Raw genomic sequence first — 27,887 nt, forward strand, 5'->3', positions numbered from 1 at the left:
CTTCTTGACACTGAGCCTGTGTAACATCCTAATAGGAGGAATATAAATGACATCACAGCAAAATTCTGCAGAACCATAAACACAAGAATGAGAGTAGCTGCTGGCCTGGTGTCCAGGCTCAGGGACATGTATCGGTGTCCAGGATCCTTTGTGTGTCTGCATGTCTGCAGGGCGAGAAGGGTCTCGTGGGAAAGTGTGTGTGGCACCCTGTGGGCACACAGTTGGCCATTTGTAAAGCTGCCTATCTTCCCTGCGCAGCAGTATGAGGGCATGGTCACCCTCTTCACTCATCTTTGGGTCCCTCAAGCACAAATATTAGATAATTTGTTGAATGAAATTGTAGGAAGCTGAGTTTCTGGATTGAAGAGAGATATTTTTAAAAATTATTTTTATTCCAGAGAGCACTAAAAACTTGACAGGAATGTTTAGGATAAAGCTAAGGAAAATGACGTTTTGTGGGTACATACTATGATAACACGCAGTTAGGATAACAACTAGAGACAGCTGGGCACCCTAGGGTGAAGGCCCTGTGTGGACGAGAGTCCGGGGCCTCTCTGACCCATACTGGAAACAGTGAAACAGCAAGATAAGATTCAGCAACAACAACAAAAATGTTTAGGCTCTTCGACCAGAGATTAGGAATCAGCATGTTCCTTGTCCTTTATTTCACCCCCTGAAAACTTCTCTTTGCTTCTTTGAGTTATTTGTATTGTACTTGCTAATATCTGAGTAAGGCTGGGGACAGGGCCTCAGTCCTTTGATCTTCTGACCCGGACTGTTGACTCCCCCTGGCCCCCTCAGTGCATTTCATTTGGTCTCTAAGTAATCATTGTCTCCACGACAATATCTGTCAACTGAAGAGTAAAATATTAAATGTGGATAAAGCAAACCAAGTTTGTTTGAGTAATATTTGAATGCCTGTCACTTTTCATGGGCACTGAAGTGTCTAGAGCAGTGGAAACTGTACACGAGTGACTATCACAGCCCGGGGAGCTGGTGTCAATAAGCCAAGGAAAAGTCAGGCCACTAAACACACGACAATCCACCAAGAACTGTGCCACATAATCAATTGTCTGAGAACTGTCAACAGGAGACTTTATTTCATATAAAAGTTACATTGAAAGAAGAGGTTGAAAAGTCAAGTATACTTGATTTGCACACACTTGCCAAGTCTCACAGGATTCAACCACTTTGATAAATTTTTTTATTGATAAACAGGATATACATATTAAAAGCCTCACATTGAAGCCCAATACACACATCCAACCTAGACAACAGATGTGCAAATGAATATGCAAAACAATCTCCAGAAACGCATCTCCGGATCACCACGAGGCATGTTCTGTCCCTCTGGCTGTGACAGTTCACCCCCTAATAGCTCACCCATTTCTGCAGTGCTTTAGCCCGTTTCACAAACACCCTACAGCTTTGTTCATTTGGCTGTGATTGTGTCTCGAGTAGGTCCCTTTGTGGTTTTGCATCAGCAGTGGTAGAAGCCCTGATTAGAAAAGGGTACGGAATAAAGAAAAAACAAAAGCAGATCGGCTCACAGATGAAGACCAGGAGGGAAACATAAATTCTTCTCTACGTGGGAGGCAGGCTAACAGGAGACCCTCGGACTGTCGCAGAGGGCTCCCCCGTGAGTCCCACAAAGCATGTACAGACCTGGCAAGTTTAAGGCGAGTCCCCCAGGAGGGGAGCTGTTTACTTTCTGGCGTAATTTTAAGCTCTGCACCAAGGGTCCCATTTTACTGCTGGTGACATGGGTAGAGAAACAAACAAACATGATGAAAAGAAGAAGAAAAACAAGCTGTTGCCATCCTGAATATTCTCTGCAGAGTCTGGGGCTCGTGGCCTTGTGGTCCCCTCACCTTCTCAGTGACGCCCAGGGACCAGCACCTGTCTCTCTCTCTGGGTTTTCCCGTGGCTGGGCCCGCCCTCCCCCACGCGGCCACCCTGCCGCACAAGGAGAAGGCTGCCATCAACGTGCTCTCTTAGGTGCCGCGTACACACTGCTCATTTGGCTGGAACGACAACAAAAAAACAGTTCCAAAGCCCTCACACACTCCAGGTTTTTAAGATAAAATGAAAACAGGAGGGCAACAAGGGACCACAGAGGAATGATTGTTCTTTGGATCAAGATATTCTCCAGTTTGTGATACATTCATAGTGAACCCCATGGGAGGAGGATCCCGGGGCAGCTCTCCCCACTTCCCTGAAACGTTGGTTTCTAAAAAATAGCTTGTTTGCTGCACACAGCCGTTAAATGTTCCATCAACGAAACAACACTGGCAGTTTTAAAACACACATGCACACGCACACACAGACACAGACACGCGCGCAGACTTGCTGCAGGGTCGATGCCTCTTCCGGGCAGTGGGAGTGTACCTGAAGCCACCTTCACTGTTCAGTGCACAGAGCTTTTGCAAATTCAGTGCAAAGTGTCCGAGCTAATGGAGACTAAAATGTACTTCTGTGCAAATGTCCCTTCTTGATCAAGGGCGTGCACTAATGAATCACAGGGCCAACAGGAACTCCCTGAAACCACTCATCGGAGAATTCTCATTCACTGGATTGACTTTTTCTTCATGATTGAAAAAAGCAGCTCAAGCACACAGGATTTTAATTAATAACCCATGTAATATCACACAGCTTCTCGGGAAATGCAATGTACTCTTAACAAAAATCCTAACTGTGCAGGAAGATAATGACATTTGGCTTCTTTGTGTGGCCACATCCCTTCATTAGTTGTACAGAGAAAACTGATGAGAACATCATCCAGTTACTGTTTTGGAAAATCTGCCATCTGTGGCTGTAAATATGTAAATATATAAAATTCTGCTTGCTGCAAGCAACTGGTTTGTGTAGGTTCCACTTGCCCTATTGGTCACAGATGAGCTACTGATACCCTTTCAGACCCCAAATAAATAAATCAAGTCTCTTAAGTTCCAGCACAATGACAGGGGCCTCAAACGGAGAACTCTGGGCTTCCTTTTCTGGGTCTCGTTTGCAGTTGCCTAAATCGGAAGCCAACGAAGGGATTCATCCACAGGAGCGAGGGGGGGCCCCCAAAGACAGACTTCATCCCTTCCCACCGTAGCCTCCGCTCCCAGGTCGGCTTCTCACTTTTCAGTCTCTCAATCTCCTGGAGGCAAAAAGAACAGCAAGTGGCTGCAGCGCCGGAAACCCCGACACATTCAGGTGAGGCCGCACGGGAAAACGAGGGCACAGCACCAAACCTGACCGTCCACCGCCTCTGAGAACAAGGTGTTCAGGTGAAGTGTGGGCAAACCTCCCGGGCACCCTCCCCCACAGCCTCTCCCAGCACAGAGCCAGGCTGCAGCCGACGGGCCAGACCAACACTGGACCGCTGGGCAGCCCAGGCAGTCACACTGATGCAGAGGAGCATGGTCGCCCAGGCCAGGCGCAGCCTCTAATTCATTTACTACAAATAGTTATTGGGCATCTGCTCCCGGCCTACAGTTTAAAGGTGTGAAGGCGATCAATTCCTGCAACTCACTCAGCTGCTCCAGGGCTGAGTCACCTAGAAACTGAGACTCTGCCTGGCTCTGCTGACTCTCAACTCGCCCTGATCCGTGAAGGCCGCACTGTGCTGGATGACAGGAGGAACAAGCACAGCGGGCCTGCACAGCTTATCGGGCTGCCCAATTATCTCCCGAGTGGATACACATGCACCTGCTGTTGACACTAGGATTTCCCACTTACTCAAGCTTCTGCCAAATATTAAGCAAACATAGCCGAGAACGAAGCATACCGTTTCATCATTGCATATTGAGTGGATCTGCGTGCCAAACATAACTGCAGTGAACGTGAAAAACAGGAGACCCTCAAGGCACAGGAAGATCAACAGGATTACAGTGATCGGAGGTGAAAAATCACTGCACTCTGCGGACGAGAGAAAGCAGGTGTGACCGGACATTGCAGCACAAGGAAGACCATGGACCAGGATGGCCGTGTTCAGCTCACAGGAGAACCCTCACAGTGGCAGCGCCGGGGTTGGCTTCCAGAAAGAATACGCTCATTTTGCAAATGGGTACATTCACTGATCACCAAGGGGCGGAGGAGATCTGTCCTTCCAAGCAAAAACACACTACCATTTCCCGGCCAGCCATTTCCAAAGATTCCATATTACCTGAGGTTTCTATTAAGACTGTATTTGTGTATTAAAGTGCGTATTAAAATGCAACTAAACCCTGAGAAGAGAGGCACGTGTACCCACATGGGAGATACACACAGGCCACTCACCTGCACCGGGGCAGGATGTCTGACCTGCCTGCGCCCCCAGGGCTGGACACTTCCTGGCCACCTTCACTGCACTCACATTCTGTCATGCAAGGAGGACTCTGAACAATGCCTAGCTAGCTAACCAGAAAATAAACACCAGGTCTGGTGGGAAGGATACCAGCTTCCCTCTGTATCTGCAAAATATAAATGAGACTGTCTAGTAGAAATTATTAATCGACTAAGGACAAATGGTTATATACAGCTTCACTAGACTAGGAAAAGGGTGGTGTTAATACTTACCCATATTCTTTCCTTTAAAAAAATCAACTCCTAAAATAACTGAGAAGATTTCTTTCAAAACCGGAAAATACATTTCCCTTTATAGCCTTCCCCTCTCCACCTAGCTGCCCGGCCTCCAGGAATGACACACATGAGCGTACCTGTCCACTGCCCTCGGACGCAGGAAATGAACTGGAGCCCACAGAGAATCAGAGCATGGACTGAAGACAGAGCGATGTACATCTGGAACGAGGAGACACTGGTTACCACTGGTAAGCAATCACATAGTTCTAGGAGCAAAGTCCGCTTAATCTGTGTTGACTCCTCCATTTCATCTGTTAGTAAAATTAATGAGGGAAGGAGTTGTTGACATCTGCCTATCCAAGATCCTTTAAGAACTGTGTATCTGAGCCTAGCCTGTGGTGGTGCAGTGGATAAAGCATTGACCTGGAACGCTGAGGTCGCTGGTTCAAAACCCTGGGCTTGCCTGGTCAAGGCACATATGGGAGGTGATGCTTCCTGATTTTTCCCTTTCTCTCTCACTTCTCTCTCTCTCTCTCTCCCCTCTCTAAAATGAATAAAATAAAATCTAAAAAAAAAAAAAAAGAACTGTGTATCTGAGAATCAGATGACAGTAAAATACCTAAAACAACACAAGCAACACAGATTTGTCTGCTGGACTACTTCTACCAATCACAGTATGGCATTATAATTTGAATCCAGAGAAAAGGTTGAAGGGAAACAGGTCTGATGTTAGAGTAAATTTACCAGCTCCAGGTAAGATTCTAGTTAAAAAATTTTAAACTCAATAAGTCACTACATAAATATAAATATTTTTACTTACAGTGAACAGCACAAAAAATCTCTGATTCTTTTCTCCTACACAGTTGTTCACCCACGGGCAGTGATGATCCATTTTCCGAATACATCTTTTACAAATACTAAAAAGGAGAGGTTCAATTATTAGTACTACATGCTCCGAGGGGACACAACCCCACACCATGCGTCCAATACATGAAATTGTAATGATGGTCAGAGGCCACTGAGGGGGACCTCCTGCCCTAGAGAAGGGGCCCCGGTACCTGCGTGATGGGCGTGCCCGGGCTGCCCTAGGGAAGGGGCCCCAGTACCTGCGTGATGGGCGTGCCCGGGCTGCCCTAGGGAAGGGGTACCTGCAGTGGTGGGCGTGCCCGGGCTGCCCTAGGGAAGGGGTACCTGCGTGATGGGCGTGCCCGGGCTGCCCTAGGGAAGGGGCCCCGGTACCTGCAGTGGTGGGCGTGCCCGGGCTGCCCTAGGGAAGGGGCCGTGGTACCTGCAGTGGTGGGCGTGTCCGGGCTGCCCTAGGGAAGGGGCCCCGGTACCTGCAGTGGTGGGCACGCTCCGGCTTGATACAGCAGCACTTAGGGCACTTGTAGATCACTTCTCCAGGCTTCAGCTGCAAACTCTCCATATATTCTTTAGTAGCGTTTCCTTTGGGTACTGCCCCCTACAGTTTAATAAAGTATGCTTAGTTAGGGAGAAGAAAAGATTACGAACAATTAAATGTGGGAATTATCAGTCTTAGACTTTATATATCATAAAATAATTAGTAATGCTGTGGTTGCCCCTTAAAGCATATTAATATGAAAAATAACTATTAACCAAGCAGGACAAGAAGTTTTATCTTGTATGAAAAATAACATGCATTAAAATGAACTCAAAATGGCCCTGGCCGGGTGGCTCAGTGGATAAAGTATGGTCACGGCCCTCCCAGGTCATGGGTTCCATCCCTGGTCAGGGCACGTACAAGAAGCAATAAATAAGTGCACAACTAAATACAACTAAGCAGAGCAATGAGTTGATGTTTCTCTCTCCTCTTTTTCTCTTTTCCTCTCTCTCCTTCCCTTCTTCCCTCCCTCCCTTTTCCTCTCTCTCAAAATCAGTGGAAAAACAAAAAATAAAATAAACTCAAAATAAATACCTTATTATCCTTCATAAACTGGTAGGTCACATGAGGTTTTCCGAGCTAATGCAAGTTACACCAGAGGCAAGGTTTGTTTGTGAAGCCATTCCAACTCAAGGGCAGCTGACTGCCACCCCTGCCCCGCCACCCCATTCTGTGGGCAGGGCTGGCCTGATAACGCTGTCCACAGTTTCCTATTAGCTGCTCTAGGAGAACACTGAACAAAGCAATCTCACAAGGACTTGACTTGTGTTTTTATAGGCCAACCTAATCAAGAGCACTCACACTCAAACCTGGGAGGTGTGGTGCCGAGTAACCGACCCCAACTCAGCATCCGGCTTCGGGGTCAGGGCTGCAGAGTGCACTGCATATGCCCCAGTGCCAGGGGAGCGACAGAAAGACAAGCGGTGAGGGAGCGACGGGAAGAGCAGTTAGGAAAAGGTGAGCTGATGGCAAGAGGCAGCCCGCCAGGGGCCCCTTCACAGAACCATGTGGGTTGGAGGCCAGACTCAGGGCAGCGAGGCCTATGCAGCAGGCAGTGGCGGCCTGAGCCAGCCGCAGCAGGGAAGGCCTGATCCCTGGGCAGTAGAGAGAGGCATGAGAAGCACCTCTGGAAGATGATTCCGGGCACAGTGCAGGCTGGACTAAGATGAGCGACCTGACTAGCGTAGATGGGGACGGTGGGTGGGGGGCCTTCTAAATGTCTCAACGTACGGAACAAGGTCTGTGTCCCACTTCCTAGCCCCTTGGAGCCTGTGCTTCATGCAGAAATGCACCTCTCTGGAGGATGAGCCCCGCTGAGCCATGCGAGCATCAGGCCAGCAGTACAGTGAGGAAGGGAAGGGCGGGAGCTAATGGCTCTGGGAGACTGAGGAGGTGGAGCGAACGGGGACAGTGAGGGACGCTGCTGACCAGAAGGGCAGCGCTGGAGCTCCTTGCAGCCCGGATGCGCAGGCTGGATACCTGAGCCACATCCAAACTCGGGCAGGGCGGGCGCTGACACCCCAGTTTGAAGAAGTGCAGCAGGCGAGCATGCCTGGAGACTGAGGACCCTGGGCTCCACAGCTCCAGTGAGCCAGACCTGGAGGCCCATCGGGGCAGGAAGGCTGGCCTCCAGGGGGTGCCCTGGGGAAGTGGGACAGGGGGCACTGCGGGCAAAGTGTCAATGTCCCCTCCTACCACCCTCCAATACAGTTGACTGCCCCCCGAACAAGTACCGTCAGTTTCACGGTCCTAACGAGAAGTTGCTCTGGTCAGGTCCCAGGGTTTTCTAACACTCCCACTGTCTCCTTAAAGAAGGTGAAAAAGTTAAGGGTTTAAACTCTTTTTGAAAATTTAAATCAGAATGTTGAGTGCAACATTTTACTAAATTTACATACCACAATTTGGATTCTTTCAAGTTTCCTCCAGCAATCCAGGAGTCTTAACACTGTTCTAATTTTATAAAATATCATAATAGTGTATATTCGCTCCTGCTGACAGTTCAACATCGCAAATTTCCATAATAAGAGGAAATTAACAAGATTTAAAATTCCACCCACCTTAATTTTTGTAAGACACACGTGCTTTTCTAAATGTCTTTTTAAATTTTCCCATTGACTTGAGAGAGAAGGGGGCGGAAGGAGAAAGAGAGAGAGAGAAGTATCAACTCATTGTTCCACATAGTTGTTCCATTTAGTTGTGTACTCATTGGTTGCTTCTCATACAAGCCCTGACCGGGGATCGAACCCACACCCTTGATGCACCAGGACGTTTTATCTACTGGGCAACGCATGTACTTTTCCACAGTAAAAACAAATGTGATAAAAGAAATACCCTTCTGAAAAGCAAAACACCCTAACACTACCCATTTGTTTTAGAAAACTGCTTATTATTTTTACTGAAGAAAGCCGTGTATCCCAAGGGGATAGCAAACAATCACTATGTGACATTTAGTGCATGGAGACTTGTGCCTAGTGTTAAGGCATCTTCTGCTTTCAGACATTCCTCTGGCTGCTCAGAACCCTGGGCAGTCAGGGAAGCTGCTCATGGCCCTGTCTTCTCAGGGCTTCGAGAGGACTTCCTTGAGGCCCCCCAGCCGACGACCTACACTTGGACTGGAGTCTTTCGCGGTGTGCTTCTGCAGACCAGACACCAAGCGGAGGGCTGGTCCCTGTGCTGGGCTCATCCCACCAGCAGGCCGCTCCATTCACAGTCAACTCCCTGCTCAGCACCCAGGGTCCTGCCACATCACATCTGGAGGAGCGCCTGTTACCTCGGCACCAGTGGGATCCACTGTTCATCCAACAAAAGAAGCCTCCTGAACAGCTGAGGCATAGCCCTCAAGCTCAAATTCGCACTACACTCATTTTCAAGGGCTATTTCTTCTAAAACGTGTCCTGCATATTTCAAACTTGTCTCTCTAGGACTGTGATCCCGGCACCAGGTCACAGCCATGCCTTGGGCGGCTTCCTACCCTAACCCTTCCTACCACTGCTCCCCTTATGCACAAAGTTCTCCTAAAGGCTTTTCTATTTATTGCCGCCTCTTCCAGCACCCTACCTCACCTCGCCCCCTGCCCTCACTCACCTCTAACCCACCACCGATAAGGAAACCAGGTGCTCATGCTTTAGGAAAATGCCCTCAACCACATCACACATACAGGGAAGTTATGCTTCATAAGGAACATGTTCTTTCTTTTCCTCTCATATCTTTTCAACTTGACCCCCCAATTCTGTCAAGCATTCTGGATCCCCCGGACCTAACCAAGGGGGAGTTAAGCATGGGCTTTCCCCTAGATCTCCCTACGCATGGAAAACACAAGGGGTGAGGAGCACAGTAAATACGCACAGGCTGTAAGCTGGAACCTCCAGAGTGGGAGGAAAAGACCGTGCTACAAGACAAAGACCGTGTTTCTTCACTTCTAAAAATCCCAAGGGAAAGAGAGAGAGAGAGAGAGAGAGAGAAAGGAACCATAGAGATTAAAAGAGATACAAGAGACATGTCAAAACCAAACGCAAAATACAGACCTTTTTTGGATCCTATTCAAACAAAGAAGAATGTGAACTGAGACAAGTGAGGAAAGCCGAACTCGAGCTGGATAGCAGTAAGAAATCCTTCAGTTCTTCACAGGAGCTACTGGCACTGAGGCTACGCTTTAATAAAGCAGAGCCCTTACTCTTTAAAGATACACACAAAAACACTGCTCACAAAAATTAGGAGATATTTTATCACTTCATACTCATTTTGAAATATCTCCTAATTTTTGTGAGAAGTATATTTACAAATGAAGTTTTACAGTGTCTGAGACTCACTTCCAAATACTCTGGGGAGGAGAAGAGGGAGTTAAGTGAGGGCGTCGCAGACGCAAGACTGTGAGGTGGTAACTGAAGTTCGTGGAGCTATTTTCTCTCTATTTCTCTGTATGTTTGAAATGTCTATAGGAATTTAGCAAGAAGCAGGGGCACTGGAGATAGATAAATCTTGTTCGAGTCCCAGCTTTGCATCTTACTTTGTGTGGGGCCTCATTTTCAGATGTGGATTTATTCCACCTGGGTGCTGAAGGGTTAATGAAAGAACACCTTTGTTGGGGTGTCCAGAGTCCTTCACTGAGCAAATGGCAAATGTCTGCTGAGAAGGCTGATGTTCATTAAAAAAGGCTTTAAAAAGGGATTCAGGACAGCAGGCTCTGGGTGAGGGGCAGTGGGTGGTTTGTAATCACTCCATGTCCCTCACAATTTTATTTCTTTTTATTTATTTATTTATTTATTTATTTTTACAGAGACAGAGAGAGGGACAGACAGAGAGGGACAGACAGACAGGAACAGAGAGAGATGAGAAGCATCAATCATCAGTTTTTTGTTGTGGCACTTTAGTTGTTCATTGATTGCTTTCTCATATGTGCCTTGACTGTGGGGCTACAGCAGATCAAGTGATCTCTTGCTCGAGCCAGCAACCTGGAGTCCAAGCTGGTGAGCTTTGCTGAAACCAGATGAGCCCACACTCAAGCTGGCAACCTCGGGGTCTCGAACCTGGGTCCTCTGCGTCCCAGTCCAATGCTCTATCCACTGCGCCACTGCCTGGTCAGGCTCCCTCCACAATTTTAAGTTCTCAGTGTTTCCAAGCATTAAGATTGGTGGAAGTCTCATCTTTTAATAGTCGGGCTGTTGCTTTATAATCAGATTTCCGCTCCATCAAATGTCATGGACCTCATCTTCCTCCCTGCTTCTCATTCATAGTACCAAGTACTTTTCTCAAATAACAGACCAAAGCCAATTCTAACAAAGACTGACTCGGTCCTATTGGTTTAGCAAAATGACATGAAGTCCCAGTGGGGTATCTGCCCCGCCCTAGGGTGGCACAATGGTTCTAACTGAGCCCACTCTGGACACTGGGATGGTAAAGCCGTGCTGCTCTGCAGAGAATAGGAAGCAAACTCCGGTGAGAGGACAAAGAGGGGACATCTGACCCTGCTGGACCACACAGTCTCCCTTCAGGAATGTGGATCTGGAACTTACCAATTCCAACTCCAGTTCTGTGGGGCTCCCCTTCTTCACTAGGTACGGGGAGAGCCAGGACAGGATACCCAGGACAGAGAAAGCCGGAGGGGCTTGTCCACCTCCCCGCTCAGCCTGCCTCTCTAGCGGGTTCACATCCAGGTTTTACAGCCAGCAGGTGCTTGAAGGGTTCTTGCCATTAGGTTCCTCAGTTTTATTTACACCAACTCCCAACGGTTTCTGTAACTTACCACCCGAGTCCTGGTGTGGCCAGGCGGACATAGTGACGCCCACACGGACATAGGACTTAAACAGACAGTTCGCCAAAGACACAGGAATAGCCGAGAAGCACATGATGCTCAGCATCATCAGTCATTAGGGGAATGCCCATCAAAACCACAGTGAAATACCACTTCATACCCCTCAGGGTGGCTCTAACAACAAAGGGGAACAATGACTTGAGGGTGCAGAGAAACTGGACCCTCATGCACTGCTGGGGGGAATGTAAACTGGGGCAGTTGCTGTGAAAAACAGTCTGGCAGTTCCTCAAAAAGTCCAATGTAGAATGACCGTGTGACCCCGCAATTTCACTCCTGGGTAGACGCCAGAGAGAAGTGAAACACAGGTCCGCAAAAATGCTCGTACAACATGTTCACAGCAGCCATCCTGTAACAGCCAAAAGTGGAAACAACCCAGATGTCCGTCAACTGACGATGTCTAATAAACAAAACAGTTCTGTCCAACAACAGAACGTTACTCAGCCTTAATAGTGGGTGAGACACTGATACAACGTGAACCTTGAAAACCCTGTGCAGGGGGAAGGAAGTCAGACATTAAAGGCCACGTGTTGTATGATTACATTTCCATGATTCCAAAATAGGCGAAAAACAGAAAGTAGACTAGTGGTTGCCCAGGGCTCGAGGAAATGGGGGCCTGGGCAGTGACAGCTAGGGGTGCAGGGTTATTTAGGGGGGGAGGAAATGTTCTAAAACTGACTGTAGTGATGGTAGCATGACTCTGTGAATGCATTAAAAATCACTGAACTATATACTCTAAAAAGATTTGGGTTTTTTTTTGTATTTTTCTTAAGTTGGAAATGGGGAGGCAGACAGACAGGCTCACGCATGCGCCCGACTGGGATCCACCCGGCACGTCCACCAGGGGGCGATGCTCTATTGCAACCAGAGCCATTCTAGCACCTGAGGCAGAGGCCACAGAGCCATCCTCAGTGCCCGGGCCAACTTTGCTCCAGTGGAGCCTTGGCTGCAGGAGGGGAAGAAAGAGACAGAGAGGAAGGAGAAGGGGAGGGGTAGAGAAGCAGATGGGCGCTTCTCCTGTGTGCCCTGGCTGGGAATCGAACCCGGGACTTCCACACACCGTGCTGACACTCTACTGCTGAACCAACCAGTCAGGGCTTGAAAGAATCTTTTTCAAACTCAACCCCACACTGAGCGCAAGCACCCAGGTAGGTACACGTGCAGCACGGCACCGCTGACGGGGAGTCTCCCCACTGGGCCCACAGGCTGCCCTACTCGGGGCTCTGGCTGAGCCTGGAAGCCACTGTCTGGAGGTGACTTCTGGCTGAGCTGCAAGGACCTGTATGCTGTGTCTACCAGAGGACGTCCAAAATCTCACAGAACCAGCCTTATACCCAGCATGGAGGTTCTGAATCCAGGGGCCTTCAAGACATCAGGGAGTAAGGGCCATTCACTGTGTGAGACCTGGCCCCTCTTTATTCTCAGGGAAACGCTCCAAAGGTGAGCCCAGTATAACGCCCTTGTTCTCACACACCTGTCAGCTCTCTCACTGGGCATCGAACCTGATCTCTATCCAGCCATCGCTTCCTTCCAAGTCACAACCCACACCCAACGGAGCCAGTAATTAGGAGTTCTTCCTCTCTGCTTCCCAGACAGGCTGAACCTTCACCTTTTACAAGCTTGAATGAGATGCTTGCTTCAGATTTCAGCTGAGACTTAAAAAACAAGCGAATTGCAAAGCTAGAAAGGACTTAGAGATAATAGATAACCTTTAGCCCGAAGAAATTCAATTAGTTGCTTATGGTCAAATGGTAACTGTAAAGATTAGTACAGCGGTGGAATCTAGCTTCCTGGTCTCAACTTCCAGTCCATCCCTAGAGAAACAAAATATTTAAACTAGGAGGGGTTTTAAAATTTATTTAGTACAATCTCTTTATTTGAATAAACAGCCCAATGAGAATATTTTCCATTAATATACTATAATATCACTTCTATTTAAGCAATGCTCATTCTCCAGTGAGAAATGCTACTAACCCATATCCAGGAATTAATAAAAACCTGAGGTTATAGGAGCAAGAGGCCCTCACCACACAGGCTATGATGTCACACTCGACCAGACACAGGAGAGAAATCTAGCTGAAGAGCGAGTACTCACGGGGTCGGTGAGCATGGTTCTCAGGTGAGATGACAGGGCAAGCACCGCTAAGCAGTTAAAAATGACTCCATTGACCACGGAGTACCAGAAGTCTTTGGAAGGCAGCAGCATGACAAACGTCACCACAAAGTCTGCATAGACGACCAGAAGCCACGTCATGACAGCGCAGATCATGCCACAGCCGTCGTGGATGAACCAGACCCTGTCTGCCACGTCAGCCTCGGAGGAAGTAGAGGACGAAGAGTCATAATTGTCATTTTCAGCCAGGAGAGGATGGTGTTCGAGATCACGAAGCCGGTGTCCTGAGGACGGCATGATTCCCCCGATGCACCCTGGAGGGGATTGGACACAGAGCTGGTGAGGCTCCGGGGGGACACATTAGGGCTAGCCATAGCCACAGGTGGACAAAGAACAAGCTAGATGCAGAACCACAGTACCCAGGTTCCCATGAGGCTCGGGGTGGATATGAGACTTCTAGCATGGCTGCCTCCACGCCTACAAGTCCTGTGCCACCTGACCAGTCTGTGCTGGATGCACAGTTGACCCTACAGCTCTCAGACAGGACCACCCGCCTGACAGAAGAGGGACGAATAAATGACTATTTCTCTACTCACTTACTGGCCCGCTGAACACTGAACTCATCACGCTTACCTGGGCTTTCTCAATGTGATTCTCAGTACTTTCATTTCTCCCTCATTTTAACTCTGATAACAGTGATCATATTTTGGAGGCAGTCCCCTATTTTTAGCTCTGTCTTCTTCAATTCTTTCTAGAATGCTCTTCCTCTCTATTTTAATCTTTTCACATTTCTTTCATCTATTAATCCATTCTTTTAACACCTTTCCTATATTTCCTACAGTCCCCAATACCGAAGATCATACAGGATCCAACGAAACGAAAGAGGAACTTGCACTTTTCCTAGCAACTTGTTCTACTGCTTCTTTAAATGTATGACCTTCTCTTACTGGTGTTTGATACACGTAAGAGCAGTGATGTTCGTGATAAATAAAAACAAGGGAGATAGAGAGCCAGAGTTCATCTGGCCTTAGCGTTCACACAAGGGATAGAGAAACACTGACAGTCTTTTCTCCCAGGGCCCAGGTGCTTTTTCAGTGCAGGTGCACTGCTCACCTCTCAGACAGGCACAGAGCAAGAGCCCCTCCCCGACGTGAAGGAGCCGAGAGAATGCGGCTCCTCGAGTCAGGTCTGCTATGAGTGAGGCCCAGCAGTCTTTCGAATCTGGGCGTTCCATTTATTTTGTTTTTTTGTTTGTTTGTTTGTTTTTTCCTTAAATGCAACTAGAGCATAGTAATTATGAAAACATTTAATGAATGAATGAACCTATAGATGAGAGTTCATTCTACCAATATTTTGCAAAATTCCCTTTCGATCTAAAAATATTGACTAGCCCTGGCCGGGTAGATCAGCAGCATCCCAAAATGCCAAGGCTGCAGGTTTGATCCCTGGTCAGGGCACATACAGGAAGCAACCAATAAATGTATAACTAAGTAGAGCAATAAATGAATACTTCTCTCTCCTTTCCTCTCTCTGTCTCTCTAAAAACAATCAATTAAAAAATATATATCGACTGGTACAAGAGAGAAATAAAACTGTTCCCCATAGTCAGTAAAATAACCCTGCTCTTAGATTAGACAAAAAATAGCTTCAAGTTTTTTAAGTTACAGAGAAGAAACTAAAGGTGAGAATTGGGCAGACCTCAGCCAGCCATTCTTCCAGCCAGCACTTATGGACCCGGCATCATCCAGATGTGCCTGCCCACCGGCCCCTGCAAACCCCTCTGCTGAGTCCATCCCCACTCCACCGTCCACCCTGAGGGCCCAACACTTTCCTTTTCTGGGCAAGTCATCCCGAGAAGACAGTTCTCCTTCCTCTGAGCAGCGCTTTGAAAAGGGTCTCTGAAATCAGACATGAGTCTGAGAGGAGAGAAAAAACTGATTCTGCCCATACCACTGGAAAGCCTGATTTTGTCAGGCGGCCGACACAGTATCTGGAAGCTTCACTCCTTCCCTGACTCTCAGGGCATGCTCGTCAGTTCCACGAGAGCGTCGTGTCTTCCCTCCCTTACTGTCAGCCCCTCACGTGGAGGGTCTGGTTCCTCTCTCCCTGTGCTCCCTTTCGGTGCCTGCATGCCAGTGGCAGGTACATGTCTGTTTATAGGCAGATACAACAAGAAATTGTACCTTTCTCCAACACGAATGGTTTCCTAGTGATATCCATAAAAGTCTCTTAGTAAATCATAACTGTACATCAAGACCTCAAGCTGAACAATTCTTCCAATCAGACCTCTTTGCTTTCTGGAGACTCCTCAAGTAGAACGCTTTCTATGAGAAGCAGACGCTTGCTTGCTGGGCAGTCAGATAATACGCTGTACAGCCACATGGCCAGAGACAGACTCGCACCTTGTCAGAGTACAGCGTTTGTGCAGTCTGAGCTCTATCCAAAAATCAGGACGAAATGGCTTCTAAAGGCACACATGTGAACAGCTAAGCCAGGTCAGCTTCACCACCAGCGGAGGTCCTGGTGAGAACTGCAGAGCACGCAGAGGCAGCCATGCTGGTACGCCTCTGCTGGGAGTGCCGACGCCAGGAAAACACCCACAAGGACACCAAACACTGGCGTGGCAGGACATTCCTAGAAGGGCATATTAGGATGCTGGTGCATAACGCTCATGTGTCTTAGAGCCAAATTTGTTAAATCCACGAGAAGACAAAAGGGAAAACAATCTGATACCCAGAAGTGACTATTTTCAAGAAAGTAATCAATGGATGCTGGATGTGTTCAGTTATCTGTCATAAACTACAAAAGCATTCTTCTGAGTCACTATATTTACACGTCATTAATGCAACAGGAAGGCAGGGGAGGAAATGAAGAAATAATTCCTTTGCATTGAATTAATCTAAAAATACTGGGAACATGAGAGCAATGGTTCAGTGGTTGGCGATGCAAAACTAAAACACACACACTGGTTACGGTAAGGCTGCAATCTTATTCTACACTAAATACCCAAACCGCTATTGATTTAATACTGCTGAAGATCGTTTCTGGGAGGAACCTGAAAGCACGATGCATTGACTGATGGTCAAGCAAATGTCGCATCATCATTTTCCTACTTTTATGGCCAATTTAATGGGATTTTGTCTACACTCCTGAACCTAAGCTGCTTGTACTTATGTTATATAAAGCCTGGTTTCTCAGAACACAAAAGCTACACTGCAGATCTCCATTATTTAAGTGACAACCTATAAGCAACGACTATCCATTACATTTATTCTGAGCATTCACTTCATCTTATAATACTTGCTAAGAACTTATCAGTTCACTTTCTGGATGCTGCACCTGCACCCCTAAGATACGCTTCCCTTCTGGGACAGGTGGTATGCAAACCAAAGATAATAGGTGAAGAGAAATATTTCCTTATTGCCATTAACCTTACGTATGGCCCATACTGCCTGTTCAATAGAATGCCACTAGTGTCAGCTGTCAGAAAGGAAACAGTGGTTATATACCTAAATAAACCACACTCTTACCTCACAAATTATTTGGAAACATTACTTGAATGTTTTGCGCCTTTTCTTCAGGATCTGAAGGTACATACTGTCCTATGTAATAGGATCTGAAAGACAGTAAAATTTGATTAGAAAAGTTACTTATTTTTTTTTTTAATAAGATTTTATTTTTATTTTTTTTTTATTTTTTTTTTAATAGAATTTTTTTTTTAAATTTTATTTATTCATTCTTAGAGAAGTGAGAAAGAAAGACAGAGAGGGAGAGAGAGAGAGAGAGAAGGGGGGGAGGAGCTGGAAGCATCAACTCCCATATGTGCCTTAACCAGGCAAGCCCAGGGTTTCGAACCGGCGACCTCAGCATTTCCAGGTCGACGCTTTATCCACTGTGCCACCAGAGGTCAGGCGAAAAGTTACTTATTTTATGACAGAAGAGCGTATACTATTTCTTAGTGTATGATTAACTTTCCGAACATATATAACCAACATAACATTTTACACATATAGTTCTGTTATTGAGAACTATCCTTAATGATGAATCATTACTCCTTTAAGTTTTCATTACTAAGTAAGTAAATTGATTGACAATCATGAAAATTAAGTATTGTAAGTCTGTCCATTTTACCCTCCTGTTATTTTAGCCACAGTGTTTGATACAAATCTTCGGGCCAAGAAAGATCTTTAGGGATAATCCAGACCAAATCTGACCAGCCTGCATCTCAACGGTCAACATTTGTTTTACTAGCCACAGCAAAGGACCGACAGTAAAGAGGGACAGAGTGAGACCGAGAGGTAAGAAGTGCTGGATGGAAGGGTTGAAGGAACCCGTGCAAATGAGTGAGGGCCTCCTCCTGGATGAAGAACTCCAGTCGCACCTCCCACGTGGCTCACTGCAGGTGGGCGGGTACACAGAGTCTCTAGCAGTGCTCATTTTTCTCAGCCTTTTGACTAAGGTCAAGTGTTGACCAAGAAAAAAAGCCTGAAGATACCAAGATGTGGGGGAACCCCATCGAAGAGGTCAGATTCACCGCCAGGTTTCCCTAAGACAAGGGCCACTAGAGAACATCCTACCATGGCTCCCACTGCCTGGCCCCTCTCATTCTCAAACATGAACAGCTAACAGTCAGGTGTTTTGAAGAAAGCCCAAAACAGGCTTCATGAATGACTGAACCCCAAAAAGAAGTGGTGTGTGTGTGTGGGGGGGGAGAATTCAGAGTAGGCATGATGCAGAGAGGAAAACAAGAAGAAATAAGAAACTGTATCTGTGAAACAAAAAGAGGAACTTATGAGGACTTCCTTGTTATTGAACAACATAAACATGATGGTAGAATTGTGAAATCTTAAAAATAGGATTGGAAGAGAGAAAGGGGAAATCTCCCAGAAAGGAGAACTAAAGGCCAAAGAAAAAGACCTAAGAAAAAATTTAGGATTAGAGGCCCCGACCAGGAGGTCTGGCAGAGGCAGTCGCTCAGCAAACATCTCTGCAGCGCAGCTTGGTCTCTATCCATTCTGCTGCCGGTACACGTGCTCTACAGCCTGTCCATTCTGTTTTTATCAACATTCTTCCACTATAGTATTTTTCTGCTTAAGCAAACCCTCAGGGGGTATCTGTTTTATGTTGTCTTTTTTTTTTTAATTAAATTTGTTGGGGTAACACTGGTTAATAATTATATGTTTCAGGTGTACAACTCTATAACCCATCATCCACTGTATTGTGTTCAGCACCCCAAGTCAAGTCTCCTTCCATCACCATATATTTGACCCCATTACTCTCTTCACCTTCCCCCGCCCCTCTTCCCCTCTGCTGTAACCACCTGCACTGTTGTCTGAGTCTACAAGTTTGTTTGTTGCTTTTTGTTTTACCTTATTTCCCCGTGTAAAGACACACCTTAATTTTGGGGCCCGAAATTTGAAAGAAAAAAAAAAAGTATTACATAAAGTTAATGAACTCAAGTTTTATTTATGTATTATAAAATTCTAATAGGTGTGAGCTGGTATCTCACTGTGATTTGATTTGCATTTCCCTTATAGCTAGTGAAGGTGAGCATCTTTTCCTGTATCTGTTGGCCACCTCTATGTCTTCTTGGGAAAAGTGTCTGTTCTGGTCCTCTGCCCATTTTTTAACTGGAAACAATCCAATTAAAATATGGTGTCTATTTTCGGAAACCAAGATGCCTGACCTGGACACCAGGAGGCTGGTGTGGAAGAGGGTGAAAGGATAGGGGCGTAGGGGGATTAAGAGGCACAGAGGACATGTTTCACTAGTCTCTGCCACCAAACAGTCTGGTGATCCTCCAGTAACCCAGACGCTGCTGTTTCCTGTCTCAGGTCTGCTGCACCTCCACCTGGGGAGGCTCTGCTGTCAGCCTCCACTGCCCATCCCGTCCAAGTGTCCTCAGGATTCAGTCCACCCTCCGCATTTACCTGGACAATCCCCCGCCCCACCCCGCCCTCAACGCCAACCTAACATACTTCTGGCTCTGAGTCCCTTCTGAACTTATTAATAACAAACATGGCCATTAATGCCAAGCTGCTTAAACTAATGATGGTGACTTTTTAAATATCGTATTTCTATACAGTAACTTAATTAAAATATCTAGGCAACAGCTAACAACTTTAAATGTTTTCAGAACTCAAGACCCATCTAAGATTTACTTTTAACTGTGCCTTGGGTTAAGTTTCTTAATCTTTCCCCCTCACTTTTTCCCTTGGCTATAAACAAAACATGTATTTCTCATAAACAAGTAAACAAAGGGCATTAGTGATCAGTTACTACAAACAAGAAGTTACAAGTACTTCACTAAGTCAATAAAAAGAAAGTCTACCCTAGAATCCAGTATTCATGTTTATATTAAAATGCTGTTGAAAGCTATCAATTGTTTTACTATTCACACACCCACTGATGACCTATATAAAACAGAGAAATAAGCAAATCTCTGCTTCAGACACAGAAGCAGCAGAAGCAGCGAACATCAGCTGTGAGGGATCCATTCAATTAGAACCAGGGGCAGGGCCCTCCAAGCCCCATTTTCCATGCCAGCCCCGCCTCCCCTCACCCCGCATGCACCACCACAGACTCCTGCCCACAGGAGCTCACAGATCAGCAGCGGTGGGAGCCAGCCTTGTACATAATGTGCTAAGTGTTATCCCCAAATTAGGAGCAAAGTGTGATGAGGGAGAGAGATGACAAAGGCCAATTCTGTCTGGAGGAATCAGAAAGTGTCAGTAAGAAAGACTGCATGGTGGGCCCACGGACAAGCAAGATATAAACAGGAGAGAACAGAGTGAGAAGGTGCAGGGGGAAGGAAGGATGGGGGATAGGGAAGGGAATGTGATCCAGGATAGACCGGCGTTCAAAACAGAACACTCTCCACGCCAAACTCAGGAGTCTGGATTTTGCACTTCACTCTGCTGTAATGGGAAGCACCAGAATTTAGGTAAACAGACATATTTTAAAAAGATAAGTGGCGACAAAGTGAGACTAGGACGGAAGGAGAACGACAAGCAAGCTGCTGTGACCCAAGCAGAGGATGGAGGCCAGGGCAGAGGGGCAGCAGGGGCCTAAGGGGGCTGTCTGAGAGACAGTCACAGCAAGAAAAGCACGTCACCCAACAGCCGGAGAGGACGGGGCACCGTGCAGGAAAATAGAAGGGACTCAAAGGCTTTACTGCCCCGCTGACACTCACATGGAACACGGGAGCTGCAGACTCAGGCAGAGAGTGCTGAGAAGGGCTCAATGAAGTTGGGGCTGCAGAATAAACCAGCAGAGCCGACCAGCAGCCACTTAATATCTGCCCTCCTCCAGCCCCAACCTAGAGACCTGGAATGTGAGAGCCCAGCACAGAGGGTACCGGTGAAGTGGGAATGGATGCACTCACCCAAGAGACCACAGAAGTGTGAGGCTGGGACCCCGGGGACATAGGCATGGAAGGGGAGGAAGAGGTACCAAGAAGCAGGCACTGAGGCCAGGAAGGGAGTTACAGGCAGGACAGAAGGTGGGAGCAGTCAACACACCAAAGGGGGCGCCAGGTTTCCGTAAAGTGCCAAGAACTTTGGAGATGGGGTGATGAGATAATTCAAAGAGCAAATATTTAAAAATGAGGTTAAGTGAAGGACATTGGTAGCTAGAAGGAAAAGTGGAGGAAAATTATTTTCCAACTTCCTCTTGTGTATTATTTCACTTAAAACTATGACGATCTTAAAGAAATACTTGGCATCGCCATTTCACAGATGAGCCACCAGAGATTCACAGGACTTAAGTCCCAACCCAAAGTCACAGTTAGTCCCTGGGACTCCACGAAAGTCCCAACATGCTGCATCTTGGTCTGACCATGCTGTACTTTTTAAAAGCCTAGGACAGCCTGACCTGTGGTGGCGCAGTGGATAAAGCGTCGACCTGGAAATGCTGAGGTCGCCGGTTCAAAACCCTGGGCTCGCCTGGTCAAGGCACATATGGGAGTTGATGCTTCCTGCTCCTCCCCCCATTCTCTCTCTCTCTCTCTCTCCTCTAAAATGAATAAATAAATAAAAATAAAAAATTTTAAAACCCTAGGACAGCCCGAAGCGACTGAATATGAAGAGAAGGAAGAGTGTATGCCTAGGCGAGCCAGTGAGGCTGTCAGACCAAGAGGACATAAGCTAAGGGGTCCAGCCATGCTCGTTCCCGTTTCTTTTTATTTCTAATTTTGTACTTACTTGAGCTTTTCCTGAAACTAGAAAAGCGGTATGGGCTTACTTTTTTCTATTTTTACAGAACGAGGGTCAAGTGTGCAGACTCAGGGAGGTGACAGCTAACAAAGCAGAATGACCCTTCTTCCTCAGACTGGAGGAATGGGTTTGTGTCTACAGACAAGATGGACCAAAGTTAAGGAGGGTCACTGTTTTCTGAGCAAAGAGTAAGGAGGTGGGTATTCAAAGTGGAGGAAAGCTTAAGAATAGTTACTTAGGTTGGGAAAGAGGCTGGGGAAGGTGGGGGAGGGGAGGGCAGCCAAAAAAGGAGCAAAACACAACACTGGGCACCCACAGTGCTTATACCATCCAGTTTGACCGTGCTGATCACATCCAGTTTCTAATGAAGTGATAAGAATAGCTAGTAGCCCTTTTTTTCTGCTGGGTTGGAGATTAACAAAGATGATAACAGAAAACCAGGGTTTCAACTGCTTGGGCTGGAATGATTAACTCCAGAGTGCAGAATGAAGGGTGAGGCCTGATAAACCAGGTGATTGAAAACCTCAAGGAACTGGCAGTCCTGGTGAGACTGAGAAAGTGACAAATGGCCAGGACAAACTAAGGCTGGGTCAGACGGGGAACTTCTAATAATTCAGAGGTTAAAGATAATATCCACATGTGGCTGTGCAAACAGGTTGATATATAGAAGGGGGGAGAAGGGAGAATGTTAAGCACTTATGCCCCAGGTATGCCACCAACCTGAATGCTGAATGAGCCAGGATGGGGCCCGAGGGAGGGCAGGGTATACTAAGGAGAGAGCCAGAATCCTCACTGACTTTGGTACAAGAATGGAGCGTTCAGACTATCTCCCAGTGTATTGACTGCATTTATGTTCTGAAATGTTCCTTCCATCAATCTACAATCATGAAAGATTCAGTTTGTGCTTTCAAATCCTATCAGTAATGTATGCCATACAAAACCACTATTTTCTTCTCAAATTACTGAATCTGAAGAACGGAACATTAACCTTTAAGAAAAAAATCCAATGGAATAGTAAGCTAACTAAAGCCAAATCTCATTGTCCTTACTATGAACAGTAAACATGTTTAAACTTTCTAGAAGGGTCTTTTACACTAAATACTTAATCACTCCAAGATGGCAAATTGGGACACACACAAAAAAGTCAACCTCATGAAGGGGATCTGGGTGGAGACAACACTGAGTTTTTCTCTCTCTTTTTTTTTTTTTTAAATAATTTTATTTTTTAATGGAGTGACATCAATAAATCAGGATACATATATTCAAAGATACCCATCACCCGAAGAGTTTTTCTCTTTTCACAAGTCTCACTTCAGTCTCTTACCAGGCCCTTCTCCTGCACAGACACCTAAATGTCGGGAATGCTCAGGCTCAGTCCTGGGTTTTCCCTTTTATCTACATGCTCTGCAAATGACTGGTCTCACAGCATCTCAGCAGCACGTAGTTACAAATATGTATATCTGGAAACTCCCAGACTAATAATGCATCATTGAGTGTATCCGACTGGCTCCTCAACAACTCCACTGCAGGAGGGTCACAGAAGAAACATGCCTCCACCACTAAGCTGTTATAACCACCCAACTCTTCCCATCTTAATAAAGGTCACAGCCTGCCTAGTGGTGGTGCAGTGGATAGAGCGTCAACCTGGGCCCCTGGTGTTCCAGGTTTGGGGCCCCAAAGTCACTGGCTTGAGTGTAGCCTCATCTGGCTTGAGCTCAGAGTCGCCGGCTTGAGTGTGGGACCATAGATATGACTGTATGGTCACCAGCTTGAACCCAAAGGTCACTGGCTAAAAACCCAAGGTCGCTCGCTTGAGCCCAAAGGTCGCTGGCTTGAGCAAGGGGTCACTTGCTCTGCTGTAACCCCCCACCACTATCAAGGCACATATGAGGAAGCAATCAATGAACAGCTAAAGAACTAAAGTGCTGCCAACTATGAGTTGATGCTTTTCATCTCTCTCCCTCTCTAAGTAAATAAATAAGTAAACAAATAAATGGCACCACTAAGGTCAACTAACATGACTCACCTTTCATTTAACTCTTTCCCCCACCTCCACATCTAACTCATTGGCAAGTCCTGTGGGCTCTACTTCCAAAACCCACCCAAATCTGACCCTCTCTTCCACCTCCCCACCCAGTCAGATCAAGGCTTGTGAGCCCTCACCTGGGCCCTAATCAGTGCTGTTTCTGCACTCACAGCCTCTGCTCACCCAACCATCCATTCCCCACTCAGCACCCAGAGGACATTTTTACAGATAAAAATCAGAAAGAGTCAGTCCCTCACTTAAAACCATCCCATGACTGCCTCTGCAGTTAGAACACAAGCCAAAGGCCTCCCTGTGGCCTATAAAATCCTACCCATCCTGAAGCCTGCTGACCTCACCTCTTACCCTCCCCCCTTGCTGCCTGTCTTGTTCCTTTGTCAGATATCAACAGAATATTTCTTATAATACCCCTAGCACGCCCCTAACATACTGTACACGACACAAATATTTGTTGAGTGAACGAGTGAGAGAATCAGGGAGCATGCTTGAGGGAGACAAGGACAAGCAGACATGAAGCCCATGAGAAAATGAAAGGAATATGAAAGAGGATCCAGTGGGAGATCTGGTGGGGTGTGGGTCAGGAGGTCGGAGCGTCAGAGAAGAGGAGGAAAGAAATGTGGAAGGGCTAAGGGAGAGGGAGGAGGAGGGAGAGAGAAACTCACACTAGTGGAGGGTTTTCTGGGGAAATATTTTTGAGGTGTGTCACCTGGAGCACGTAGGTTGGATGAGGTGGTCTCAAAGGCATGTGAACACATACCAAAGGTTTCACTTTTGTCGCTGTACAGAGCCACAGTATGGCTCTGAGTGTCAAATGGAGCAGCGATTTATTTTTTTGTATTTTTCTGAAATTAGAAGCCGAGAGGCAGACAGACAGACTCCTGCATGCACCCGACCAGGATACAGCTGGCATGCCCACCAGGGGGTGATGCTCTGCCCATCTGGGGCATTGCTCATTTGCAACCGGAGCCATTCTAGCACCTGAGGCAGAGGCCATGAAGCCGTTCTCAGCGCCCAGGCCAACTTTGCTCCAATGGAGCCTTGGCTGTGGGAGGGGAAGAGAGAGACAGAGAGAAAGGAGAGGGGGAAGGGTATAGAAGCAGATAGATGTGTGCTTCTCCTGTGTGCCCTGGCTGGGAATCGAACCTGGGACTTCCACACACCAGGCTGACGCTCTACCACTGAGCCAACCAGCCAGGGTCTGGAGCAGCGATTTTTAAAAATTCCAACATGCAGAGGGGAATTTAATGGCAGGCGCACCAGGTGCTCGCCCTGGGCCCCGACTTCTGAAGGGTCCCGCAAAACCTCAACTTGACACTTTTTCCTAACAACACTAAGTTTGGTTTCATATGTACAATTTTAGCATTAATAGTACATAATATTTTTTATTTATTTAAAAATATGGTTAATATGTATTTTTATTTTCCCTCTCTCTCTTTTTTTTACGGGGCCCAATATTTTCTTCTGTACCCGAGGCCTCAACAGACCTTAACCCGCCTCTGCCAACATGGTAATTCTGAACCAGAAATACTATAAAAAGAGCCCAGAGTTCCATTAACTGGAATAACATTGATGAATCCCAACCTCCTTCCATTTTTCCTAAATAGGGCTACCCTCTATAATATGAAATGAATTTTTATAACATCAGACTCACCCTAAACCAAAACAGTATGAACATTTGACATGCTATGAGATTTAGCTCTCAGTTGCAAATTAATGACAGTGTCAAATACTAGGAGGTAAAAGGAAAGGCCAATTACTGAACATCTACTGTGTGTCAGGAGCTGTATATACAGCATAGCATTTACCACTGCCACTACCCTAAAAGCTGGGCACTATTATTAGCATTTTAGGGAAATTGAGCCTTAGAGCTGAAGTAACTTGCCCAAGTTCACAGCCGATAAAGGGTGGAGTCAGGACTGTTGTGACTCTGAAGTCCATGTTCTTCTATTAAAATACATTGCCTCCCAGAGCACTTGGTTTTGGAAAATGCATTCTGTAATGGATAAATTGAGTTTGGGAAATACAGGACTCTTAAGAATTCAAAACATTTCAATAAAGAAATGATACTGTAAAAGCCTATTCAAGGAAACTGGAAGCTTCTTTATTCTGACTGCCCCCTACTTACTGGGTGTTGCAAATGGACTGCAAATGATTCTTTCTCAGAAAGAACCAAACCACCAGCTTAACATGGAGCTGGCCTCTCCTTCCAAGTATTGACAACACTCCTCACACAACCAGTATTTATTAGGCACCTTTTAACCAGGAACACAACTCCTCCTCCCCCATTCCTTCATGCTGATGACATTTCCCACTGACAGACCTAATCCCTCCCTTCTCACCTTTCCCACAACCCAGTTTAGGGGACCCTCACCTCTGGCCTGTACATCTGTAGAATCCTAACTGAAATGAAGCAGCAGAATTTACTTTCTCTAACACAAAGAGACTTTCAGCAGAACTTACTTTTTCTAAAAGACTCACTACTGCTGGCCTTGAGACTAGCTTCCCAGGCTGTGTGTGGCCTTGGGATGGTTCCGCAAGGTTGAAGATGTTCCCAGGACGTTTCTCCCTGAATTAATCTTATAGATAAACATTGTAAAAGAGCTTGTTTCACTGCTTTGTTTTACTGCTAGGCTTCCCCTCCTCCCCATTCCCCGATCAGTGTGTAATTTTGTCTTACACTAACCTCACAGGGTTACCAGGTTCCAAGCACTCTCTAGGTGGCTTGCAGGAGCTACCATCAAAATCACAGCATTCAAAGCTCCATTGACTCTGCTCTCCCTCCCTTTCTAGGCTGTTCTCACCACTGTCTTCCACACAGGGCTCATTCTGGCTCACCTTGCCACACGCCCTTTCACACCCCTGCGCCTCGGCTCCTGCTGTATCAGCCGATTAGAAGACTCTCACTTGCTGCCTAGCCAAATTATTCACTAATCTAACATTTACCAAGCACTTGCTACATACAAGGCACTGTAAGATAACCCAAGTGTTTTCAAAACTGTAAGTTACTGTACCAAAATAAGGCATTATTTTGCCCCCATTAAGGGGTCTGGATTTTACAAGACAATTAACAGGATTCTACTGAAGGTTTTTCAAGAATGGAACGAAGTATAAGCAAAGCGAAGATTAGCAAGACAAGAACGTGTTTGCAGAAAGAGGCAAAGAGGTCAGTGAAAGAAGAAAATCAAAGAGGCAAGTGAGAGTAAATGGCTAAAGGCTTGTCCCATATTGGGCAGACCAAATGACAGACACAAGTTGACAGTGGGAAAGAGATTTTCTTATTCTCAGAGGCCAGGGGAGGAAAAAGACTGACGTATATTCAGATATTTTACCTAGAAAGGAATCAAAGCTAAGAGAACTCTCCCAGAGGCCTTTGTCTCCTCCATGATCTAGAAAGGACAGTCCTTTATCAATGATAAAGAAAAAAAAAAAAAAAGAGAGAGAACTTAACCTTGCCCAAAAGGTCTGGCCCTGGCCTTTGTCCTCAGCTGACAATCTCATTTTTGAAGGAGGCTGGCCACAGAAGGAAGACTAACACTTCAACTTAGGGTGGGTCATACTGTATCAGTTGACCTGGAAACTGAGACCAACCACGTGCGCAATCAATCAATCCCAATAAAGACTCAGAACATCAAGACCCAGGTGAGTTCCCCAGCTGGCAATACCCCGTGAACACTGTCTCATATCAATGCCAGGAAAGTAACATGTTCTGACTCCATGGGGAGAGGACAACAGAAGCCCATCTCTGATACTTCCCTGGACTCTGTCCTACAAGCTAACTTTAGTCTGTATCCTTTCCCTGTAATAAACCATAATTGTGAGTATACTGTAGTTGTTTTGATTGCTTCTCATACATAACAAGACAGGGAAGGGGTGCCTCAAGCCAAGCCAGTGACCCCTTACTCAAACCAGCAACCTTGGGCTAAGTCAGTGACCTTTGGATCATGTTGATGATCCCACACTCAAGCCAGCGACCCCACGTGTTGGGCAAATAAGTTTGTATAATTTGTGTTCTTTGGTTTTGCTCACTTTTAATTAAAAATGGTGCCGCCCACGTGTGGCAGCTGATTACTGTCATGCTTGGGAAGGGGCTTGGTTATGCTACTGTGTGCTGGAGGAGGGCTTGTCCCTCCGAAAAGTTTTAAAGGGAGGAGCTAGGAGGCCATTTTGGGAAGAAGAGGAAACCAAGTTGTTTTAGGGGACAGAGTGCACGTGGTTGTAGAGAAGGCAGGCAGCCAAAAGGGAGGCAGGCTCAGGGACTG

At 46.5% G+C, this 27,887-nt stretch overlaps 1 protein-coding gene across 1 annotated transcript in view; it reads right to left on the minus strand.

Annotated features, from left to right (window-relative positions):
* Nucleotides 1-1,069: 1,069 nt before the first annotated feature.
* ZDHHC7 (zinc finger DHHC-type palmitoyltransferase 7) overlaps nt 1,070-27,887 on the minus strand; it is a 30,020-nt gene continuing 3,202 nt past the window's right edge. The window contains exons 2-8 of the mRNA XM_066350098.1: nt 16,902-16,987; nt 13,354-13,685; nt 5,886-6,010; nt 5,369-5,465; nt 4,686-4,767; nt 3,776-3,906; nt 1,070-3,145 (exon numbers count right to left, since the gene is read on the minus strand). Of these exons, the coding sequence (XP_066206195.1) occupies nt 2,969-3,145; nt 3,776-3,906; nt 4,686-4,767; nt 5,369-5,465; nt 5,886-6,010; nt 13,354-13,668 (927 nt within the window). The 5' untranslated portion in view covers nt 13,669-13,685; nt 16,902-16,987 and the 3' untranslated portion in view covers nt 1,070-2,968. The remainder of the gene's footprint in view (nt 3,146-3,775; nt 3,907-4,685; nt 4,768-5,368; nt 5,466-5,885; nt 6,011-13,353; nt 13,686-16,901; nt 16,988-27,887) is intronic.

The sequence above is a fragment of the Saccopteryx leptura genome, chromosome 9 (genome assembly GCF_036850995.1).
Source record: "Saccopteryx leptura isolate mSacLep1 chromosome 9, mSacLep1_pri_phased_curated, whole genome shotgun sequence".
Classification (NCBI taxonomy): domain Eukaryota; kingdom Metazoa; phylum Chordata; class Mammalia; order Chiroptera; family Emballonuridae; genus Saccopteryx; species Saccopteryx leptura.